Genomic DNA, 10,479 nt, shown 5'->3' on the forward strand with positions numbered 1-10,479 from the left:
CCTTCACCACTAGGACATGCTTCCTTTTGGCCTGTGGTAGGGAGGAGGACCTCTTCTCCTTTAAGAAGTGTTTACAACATACAAGCAGAGGCTCCTTTTCAAAAACTTAAATTCCATCCTGCGCAGATCTCCTCCTCGTCTGTGTCCCCAGGCCGAGAGCAGGAACCCCGGCAGGCAGGGAAGAGCCACGGCTGATGCCCCCCAGAAGGAACCCCTGCGCTGGGGGTCACCTCGACTGCAGGACCACTGGCCAGTCAGCTTCTCCTTGCAGGGAGCTCCCTCCCACCTGTCTCCTCCAGCAAGGAAAGGAGCTGCTTACCCGCGTTTTGGCCTTCATGAAAACATGGTTTTCCATTTCTTTGCTGGTCTTACTGTGAGCAACGCCAGCATTTCTCATGGCATCTTCACTGCAAGAAACAAGAATCTGCTCAGGTTTGCGGGGGCAGCCTGAGACAACTGTCCAATATTTAGAGTATGGCTCTTGGGTTTCTTTTTAAATACTTGGGTTTTTCTTTTAATACAAACATTTCATCATTCATTAAACAGTGTGTCATAACAGTTAAAGCTTATCACCATATTCATTATTTATATCTATTCTTATTTTAGTACTAGTACTTAAAACTTAACATGTCTATTATTGTAACCTTTCTCTTGTGAATGGGCCTAGCGCTTTACCTGCTTCTCTTCACAACTGCTATAAAGAAAACACTCGGAAAACAGCTGTGGATTTTGTTCAGTAGGTTCCCCCCCCCCCCAGCCATAATGAACTCCTGGGAAGATTGGTGGCCAAAGCCACTTGGCTGCCTGTCAGGGCTTGGATCTCTTTCCTTTTTTAAAAATGCTTTTTTATTTTATTTTGGACCACTGAATGGATGCTCGGGCTCTCCTGCACCAGCCCCATTCACTTCCCAGGTAGCACAGCCCACGCTCCGGACTCAATCTGGTCACCATGCAGAAGTATGCTTCCTTGCCTAAAAGCCACAAGAGGCTGGGACATATCAGGAACTGCAGCTGCACAGTTCACTTGGACCAAGAAGCCATGACACTCACCATTGTTCACTGAGATAAAGTCTTCTCTGGCAGGAAGAATTCTGGGTCAGGGCATCTCAATGTTTCGGATTGGGGAGGGTGGATCAGAGGAAACCCCCTACCCCAAAAGCTGAGGATACTGGACTCCTCTAATTAGAGTTCCAAGGGTGAGAGACATAAATATAGGCAAATTAACCCAGGAACAGAAAGGTCTGTACAACTACGCACAAACCATTCAACCCAATGGCTGGCTCATGGACATCCTGGCACGAAAACTTCCAAGGCTTTCTGGACAGTCTGAGGGGGAAGAACATTTCAAAACACATGCCTCCCTCGTGGCAGAAGACCACACAGCCCACCTACTTATGTCTTGCTGGACAGGCAGATTCAACTGAAAACAGGCAATCCTGCAAACAGGATGGCTCTATGTCATGCAGATGGCAACCAGCATGTTTGACTCCATCTGGAAGCCCACCAGTAACCACTTCCGCTCACACCACTGTATTCTGAATGAGCTGTGTTTTCTGGATAGCCTCCAAGGGCGCATTCATCCATTGTTAACATCTGTTCTCTTCTATCGGTACATGTCACAATTCATAAAGGAAGTTGACTAAGCTATGAGTGGCCATGAATAGGGTACCATGATCCAAGAAAAGGCACAATTAGTACACAGATAGATCTGTGCAAAGCCTTTCTTGGCCATAGCTGCTATCTGCTTCCTCAAGCAACAGCTACTATTCCAGGAAGAAAACCAAACTGCACACTGCAACATGGGGAAATGCAACTCCATTTAAAAATCATATTAATAAATTCCTGGAACAAGATGGTCTTGCTCCAGTTCAGCTTCAATTTCTTTCTTTCCATCCAGACTGAACAGCCTCTAGAAACTGAGACAACATACTGCCCTCACTCTGTTTGGTCTAGATGAATACCATGATTGATGGTATCTAAGGCTGCTAAGAGATCTGCATTTGATGTGAATTTGGAGTCGGTCAAACCACAATCGTTGCACCATCCCTATTCTGGCTCCATTACAAATGCAATCTATTTATTTATTTATTTGTTAAATGTAATTGCCACCTATCTCCCCATGGGACTACTCTTGGCAGCTTACAACAATAAAATGGAGGAAATGAAAAAAGTATAAACAGAAAATAGAATAAAAGAAAGAAAAATAATACAACAAGAATACATCAATATGATAACCAAAAGATGGGTGGAAAGCAGAAGTGGGGAGGGGAGGGGGAGTCTGCCATAGATCCAGCAGCCAAATGGCAGAACGAGGTCTTCAGGCTCTGAATGCCATCTCCATCTCCATGCTACAAATAACTCCATGCTACAAGCAGGATTGAAACTGGACTGAAAAAAGACAGCTAATCCACTTCTTCCAGGGCCCTCTAGAGCTGCAATGTGAATGCCTAAGGCAGTGTTTTTCAACCTTTTTTGTGCAAAGGCACACTTTTTTCATGAAAAAAATCATGAGGCACACCACCATTAGAAAATGTTAAAAAAATTTAACTCTGTACCTATATTGACTATATATAAAGTAATTTTCCCACGGCACACCTTACACTATGTCACGGCACACTAGTGTGCCGCGGCACAGTGGTTGAAAAACACTGGCCTAAGGCTCAACAACCTTCCCCCAAAAGGGAAAGCTGGAGATTGGATGGATATTAATACTGTTGGTTCCGGAGATATTTTTAAGGTGGACTTCTCCATCAAGGGATCATCCCCTTACTAAAAAACAAATTTACCACCAATTGGACCCCACCATATCCTACTTCCCAAGAGGCCTTAACTCAGTTAGGAAGGGCACAGATCTAACATACATTTGACCATTTACAGTCACATGAATCAGTTCCTCAAGAGTTAGAGACTCCAACTCTTCCCAGAAAACAAGCAATAGCCAGCCTTGATTAACCAGACTGGAACTGCTGCAGGTTTCCCTATAATTATCAGGCACTCCTCTCAAAGATCCTGCCCCCTGTAGCATCATGCCATCCTGCTTCTACACCCTTTTTTACACCTCTAGCTGACTCCAAGGTGCCTCAAAAATGTGCCAGTCTGGAACAGGGGTAGAAACCTTTTTGATTCTTCAAGGAATTGGCAGGAATGACATTTTAGATAAAACTTAAGGATCAAAACTGGTCTCTTAAATAAGTAAGGAATACATTTTACTCTTTAATCCACCTGCTTTCCAGCATTTTGGAGCCATTCAATACAGGAAATAGGAACTCTGGTGGTTGTATTGGGAGGATAACAGATATCCCTGTCCAACCTTGTTTCTAAAATGGTCAGCATCATGCCTGAAAGAGAGCCTGTCCATGTTGCTGGAATCCTATGGAGCCATGGTTGCCCTGGGCAGACAAGTAGGTCATGACCAAGAGGACCTCTGGAAGCTCCAGCCTGATCTAGAGCGAGTGAGCGCTGCAATAGCGCTGAGTCCCCTTCGGGGGGAAAAGGGCGGCATATAAATTTAATAAATCTAATCTAATCTAATCAATAGGAACTTGCATTTTCATTGGTGCTCAGTTAGTCCAATGCGCTCTGAATGGGGCTGTCTTTACTGACCACTGGAAACTGAAGCTGGTGAAAGTCATGTGCTTTTGGCACAAGGCTCCTTAAGCACACATCATTTGCCAACAGGTTTGCAGATGTAATTTTAAAGTCTGGTTTTACCTATGCTCCTACCTGGCCGAGGTACCTTCAGGACTGCCTGTTTGAAGAACAAACAATCCACTTGAGAAGCCCCTCTAATTTGTGATGATGGTGTCAGTAATTGTCTCTCTCTCCCAATTTCTCCTTAAAACCACATGAACTTGTGCACTGAAGGGAAATTTCATTAATATGGGGAATTAAAGGTATTTCCACTGTAAAGTTATTGCTGCAACTGATCATTTGGCTCTGAAAATATCAACCAGAGCCAAGAAATAGGCTTCATTAGCTGCATCCCTCATCATTCATAAAACCAAAGAGAGGAAAGGAATGGGGGCTGATTTACTAAAAATCATGCCATGCCAACTAAAGGCTTTGAAGTTAATCCAGTAATCCATCTTCAGGCATTAAGTGCAAAGAAAGAAAAAGTTGGGGAATCAATTGTAAGCCCAGAAAATGTTTGCTAATGACAAAGTCTTGTATAACTATTTTAGTTTTCTAGAATCCCGAGTAAGCAGAGAACATCTGCATGTCACCAGTATTGGAGCTATTCTTGCTCTTTGGGGAGAGTAAATCAGAAAGTTTTAGAGCTCTCTTTACATTGCTATCTGATTTAATTGAAGTTGAGCACATTAACAGAATGCTCTGACATAAATATTGATACCTGCTTTAGTGTCATAGTGAAGCCATCAGACTAGAAATGGAGAGATGGTGAGTTCTAGTCCTGCCTGGGCCAGTCACTTTCTCTCAGTCCTACAAAGGAGGCAATAGCAAACCACTTCTGAAAAACCTTGCCAAGAAAACTGCAAGGATTAATCCAAGCCATCTCACAGAATCAGACATGGTGCAACGGAAGGGGGAAAAAACCATAAACATCAAGGGCTGGAATCACTTTGATTACTGCCACTGTTGTTTGCTACTACAAAATAAAATATTCTGTAGTAAAATATTTTACTACAAGAGAGCTTAGAAATATGGTACTGCAAGCGTCTTATAACACTAAGCTTCAAATTGGCGGTCAAGACCTGGCTGTTTTGAAAGAGATACCACCTCAAATGTTAAGAGCCAGGAGAGACTACGCTTTTTTGGTCGAAGAACTCAGAAATCGTCAGATACAGTATAGATGGGATGCACCATTTGGCATCATATTTACATTTGATAAGCAAAGGTACCGCCTCAACTCTGTATGGAAAGCCCGAGATTTTTATTATAATATATTGAAGGCCGGACACCCTGCACCATCTGGACCTAGAGAAAGACCACAAGAAGGACAGGATAGACAGCAAACTACACAACCACCAGACAAGATGGAGCATCTCTCTTCTCTAGAAGTGCAAGGTGCTATGGAACCAAGACCTAGCCGCATGACTACTAGACGTATGGAGAAACAAGCTAAAAAGCAACAGCATCAACAATCATCGGCCATCGATCAAGGAACTACAATAACAAATCTGGAAGCAGTGGGAGGAGCTAGACCTAAGGTTAAACAGGCCATGCAGGAAGCTCTAAAAATGCTTCAACCAACCAAAGATGACAACTAAGATTTTAACATGGAATGTCAACGGACTGAATTCTCCACAGAAGAGGAAGAAAATATTTCATTATCTCAAACAGTTTAAGAACGATGTAATTTGTTTGCAAGAAACTCATATCAAGTCAACTGATCAAAAATATATGATCAACTCAAAACTTGGTCAACATTTTGCAGCTTCTGCTATGGAAAAGAAGAATGGTATAGTTGTATACTTAAGAAAAGATATGAAAGCTGAATTAATAGAAGCAGATCCCTTCGGAAGATATATTGCTTTAGACTTAATCTTAGAAGGGAAAAAGACATTACTTTTGGGAATTTATGCTCCCAATCAACAGCAAGATAGATTCTATAGAAATCTTCATGCTAAATTAGTACAGTGGGACTATAGTTCCTGTATACTATTGGGTGACTGGAATGGAGTGATAGACACTAAGAGAGATAAGAAGATTTCCCGCCTAAATACCAAGATGCGAGCAAAGTTACCCAAACCTTTCTTTGACATTATGGATGATTTTGAATTGAGAGATATTTGGCGAGAAAGAAATGCAGAGGAATATGACTTCACTTTCTTCTCGGACAGGCATCAATCCCTTTCAAGGATTGATTTTATTCTAACCACTAATGATTTGCTTTCTAGGGTCAAGAAAACAAAGATTGCGGCTAGGGTCCTTTCGGACCATAACCCAGTTTGGATGGAGTTGGGAAGGGTAGTGCAGGCAAGAAGGTCTTGGAGATTGAATGAAAACTTATTTAGATATGAAAAGTATATTAATGATTGTAAAAAATTACTATCTGAATATTTTGTTTTGAATATGAATAAGGGTACATCTATGGAATTTGTATGGGATGCAAGCAAAGCGTATATGAGAGGAGTTTTGATGAATATAAATAAAACACATAGAAATAAGCAAGGGTTAAAATGAATAGAACTGGAAGAGGAAATTAAGAGAAAAGAGCTGGAGTTAACAATGAACCCAGACGATACAAAGGTTAAGGAAGCTATTAACATATTAAAATCTCAATTTGACATGTTGATCTCTGACCAGGTAGCTACTAATTTATTATATGCAAAACACAATACTTTTTGTAATGCAAACAAACCTGGCAGATGGTTAGCTTATCAGATTAGGAAAAAAAGGAAAACTCGAAATATATCTAAACTGATTTACAGAGGGAAGGAGGTGTTTCAACAGGAAGAGATTCAAAAGGCTTTCTGGGAATTTTTTACAGAACTGTATAAAGGGGATAAAATTAATGGTTTAGACATAGACAAATATTTAGACAAAGAGAAAATACCTTCAGTTAGAGAAGAACACAGGCAAAAATTGAATCAACCAATAACCTCGGGGGAAATCCTGCAGGTAATTAAGCAATTAAAGTCAGGGAAAGCAGCAGGTACAGATGGCTTGACAGCGGTTTACTATAAAAACTTACAGTTAGAAATGGTAGAACCTCTTAGAGAATTATTTAATATGATTCAAACGGAAGGTAAAGTCCCTCCATCTTGGAAGACAGCGTTTATATCTTTGATACCCAAAGAAGATCAAGATACTACTCAACCCAAAAATTATAGACCTATTTCATTACTGAATGTAGATTATAAAATTTTTACTAAAATATTAGCAAATAGGTTAATGTTGGTTATTCAACAATTGATACATACGGACCAAACAGGTTTTATACAAGGGAGACAGATTAAAAGTAATGTCAGATTAATTATTAATGCATTAGAATATTTGGGAAAGAACAACCAGATCCCTGCTGCGTTTATATTTTTGGATGCTGAGAAGGCCTTTGATCGAGTTAACTGGCAATTTCTGCTGAAGATATTGCAAAAAATGCAGATAGGAGATAATTTTTTACAGTCAATTAAAGCAATATACCAACAGCAAACAGCACAAATCATAGTCAATGGAAGTTTAACAGACTCTTTTCAAATTGGAAAAGGTACAAGACAGGGCTGTCCTTTGTCCCCATTATTGTTTATTATAACTTTGGAAGTATTGTTGAATAAAATACGGGGCTTGGATGGTTTAAAAGGGATCAAGATTAGGCAGCAAGAATATAGAGTCCGCGCTTTTGCGGATGATTTGGTCATAATATTGGAACAACCGCAGGAATCCAGTATGGTTTTAATGAATACGATGAATCAATATGGTCAAGTGTCTGGCTTTAAAATAAATTTAGGAAAAACCAAAATATTAGCTATAAATATGAATATTAAACAAAAGGAAGAATTAGGAGTGATGCTAGGATGTGAGGTAGTTAAAAAGTCAAATATCTTGGAGTTAACATTTTAACTTCAAATGGGAAATTATATAAGCATAATTATGAACCACTTTGGCATAGCATACAGACAGAGATGAAAAAATGGGAGAAATTGCACTTATCTTTGCTGGGTAGGATAGCGGCAGTGAAAATGAACATTTTACCAAAATTTTTATTTCTTTTCCAAATGTTACCTATACTTAAAAAAGATGCGAACCTTTTAGAATGGCAGAAGGGTATCAACAAATTTGTGTGGGCAGGAAAGAAGCCGAGGGTAAAGATGAAAATAATGCAAGATGTACGTGAGAGAGGAGGATTGAAACTACCTAATTTAAAACTATATTATGATGCAGTGGCATTATCTGTAATTAGTGATTGGACTCATTTAACCAATGATAGAATATTGAATATTGAGGGACACGAACTGGTATTTGGCTGGCATGCTTACCTGTTATTCAACAAAAAATTGGATAAGAATTTTAAAAGTCATATTTTAAGAAATGCTTTATTGCAGGTTTGGAAGAAATACCAATATAAATTAAATGACAAGATACCCATGTGGGCAATTCCTAGACACGCAATTGAAAATATGAATACAGCACAAAAACAGGACAGAATTACTTACAGACAGCTTCTTACCTCAGAAAGGGGGGTATTACAATTAAAATCTTTAGAGGTATTAAAAGAGGAGAAGGTAGTTCAAACATGGTTCCAGTATGGGCAATTACAGGCTAGGTGGAAAATAGATCAAAAAATTGGTTTTATCCAAGTTGAGGATAATCTGTTTAAACAAATAAGAGATCAAAGCTTAATGCATATAAAGAGGATATATAATGTATTAATACAGATGGATTCGGAAACAGAATTAGTTAAAGATTGTATGATAAAATGGGCTCAAAATATTGAGGAACCAATAATGTTGGATACATGGGAAAGAATCTGGGTAAGAAATGTGAAATTTACACAAGCTCAAAATCTGAGAGAAAATTTTTACAAGATGTTCTATAGATGGCATTTAGATCCTAAAAAGTTGGCTTCTATGTATCCGAATGTACAGCCTAAATGTTGGAGGTGTGGTTCTCTCGATGCTACATATTATCATATATGGTGGACCTGCCAAAAGGTTAAGGCATTCTGGATAAAAATATGGTGGGTCATGCAAAATATTTTTAAAAGAAGGATAAAGTTTATTCCTCAGTTATTTTTACTAGGTATATGTACTGACTTTACAGTGGTAGAGACTAATTTGATTCTGCACCTGATAACTGCAGCAAGACTGTTGGTGGCGCAATATTGGAAGAAGGAAGACTTGCCTACAATCCAAGAATGGACATTGAAAGTGACAAACTTAGCCGAGATGGCTAAAATATCGGCATATCTTAAAGATCATTCAAATGAGAGATATAAACGAGATTGGAAAAAATGGATTGACTATATACAAAATAAATACGGGACCAAGAAATTCCAGTTAGCCTATGCTTAAGATCAGAAATGATTTAAACTGTTAAAAGTTAGTTCAGTAAGAAGAAGCTAAGGTCAATGTAGAATGTCATTAATTTCTTTATTTCTTTTTTCTCAATAGATTTTAGACTGTGTTAGTTAAAAATCCATACCGTGTACGGGTTCTGAGAAGTCGGGGGGGGGGGAAGGAGGAGGGGGGTTGGGGGTGGAGGGAGGGAGGGGCACACACAAAAAAATTGTACTTCAATGTCTTAATGATTGACAAATGATGAAATATTTGTGTTTTTTTTTAAAGAAATAAAATAAATATTTGGAAAAAAAAATAAAAAAAAAAATTCTGTGTTGATTCTGACAAGATTCGGTGAACTCTGTTAGAATGGGGTCCCTGCAACTGAAGCATAAAATACCAACTTCTACCAAAGACTAGCACAAATGTGCTTTTCTTTTATGTGCTGCATCAACTTCCAAGGGGAAATTTTTAAAATTGTTTCACTGTTGTAAGCCACCCAGAGTAGCCCTTTTTGTGTTTTGAGGGGAATGTAAAAAATACCAGATGTGATTTATAAAAATTAATTGGAGTCCTGACGTCTAACTCCTCCTTAGAATTGCCAGCTGAATAATAAGCATTTGGGAATTAAAATCATATCATCTACAAATAAATTTAAAAGATGCCTACCTCTTATCTCCCACTTTCACTCCACAAATCTGATTATTGGATCAGAGTGCTATTACAATGCTTCTATGGCTAAGTTAAATGATAGGGGTGATAAAAGAGGCATCTCCTTGATGCCGCTTAAAATAGTTAAGGGATATGAATCATAGCTGCTTAATCATATCTGAGTTTGGCCTATATAAATATCTTCAATCCTCTTTAATTTAATATTAGTTTTACATTAGTTTTTAGTATTCCCAGGGAATCAAAAGCTTTAGGTATATTTAAGGAACAAATGACCAGGAAAGTTTAATTTGACTAAATTGTAAAATAATAATTTCTTGGGGGTTTCTACAGAAGTAGGAGGAAATCTTTGGGTTACCATGAGATTCTGCTCCTGTCCTAAAAACATTGTTTCACAGCAAGACTTCGCAACAGGCCTTCACCTGAATTCGAGAGGGGCGGGCGACCTTTTCAGGTATCTTGGCAGGCCTGCCTGCAAGACGGGCCAAACCTCACCTGCCGCCACTTCCCACCTGGCCGGGCCCCTCCCTGTAGGTAAGGCGCGGGGGGAGGCTCTGCGCTGCTTCCCACAGGGCCCCGGCAGGCAGCTCTTGCCCAGCTTCGGCCTCAAGCCGGTCAGCCGCCAACTCGGCGCCCCGAACTCGCCCCGGGCCGCCCTTCCCTTGGCCCAGAGGTCGGGCCACGCGGGGCTCCCCCGAGCAGCTCCGCAGGCCAGGGCCCCGCCACTCACATCTGGCTGACCAGCTTCTGCCGGAAGTTGGCGCTGCGCCACTCGCTCTCCTCCATGCCGCCGTCGCCACGGGCGCCCGAGCCAGAGCGCTTCCGCAGAGCCGCGGGAAGTGGGCGGGCGCGC

At 40.2% G+C, this 10,479-nt stretch overlaps 1 protein-coding gene across 5 annotated transcripts in view; it reads right to left on the bottom strand.

The window, feature by feature from the left end:
- Window positions 1-10,471, bottom strand: part of MED15 (mediator complex subunit 15) — a 40,458-nt gene extending 29,987 nt beyond the window's left edge. For 2 of the 5 annotated variants that reach the window (XM_032229729.1, XM_032229725.1), the window contains exons 1-2: window positions 10,357-10,471; window positions 320-407 (exon numbers count right to left, since the gene is read on the bottom strand). In XM_032229729.1, coding sequence (XP_032085620.1) covers window positions 320-407; window positions 10,357-10,412 — 144 coding nt within the window. In that variant the 5' untranslated portion in view covers window positions 10,413-10,471. Of the gene's footprint in view, window positions 1-319; window positions 408-10,048; window positions 10,067-10,121; window positions 10,337-10,356 lie in introns of those variants that run through there. The other 3 variants (XM_032229726.1, XM_032229728.1, XM_032229727.1) reach the window with 3 other exon arrangements.
- Between the last annotated feature and the right edge of the window lie 8 nt (window positions 10,472-10,479).

The sequence above is a fragment of the Thamnophis elegans genome, chromosome 13 (assembly GCF_009769535.1).
Source record: "Thamnophis elegans isolate rThaEle1 chromosome 13, rThaEle1.pri, whole genome shotgun sequence".
Lineage (NCBI taxonomy): Eukaryota > Metazoa > Chordata > Lepidosauria > Squamata > Colubridae > Thamnophis > Thamnophis elegans.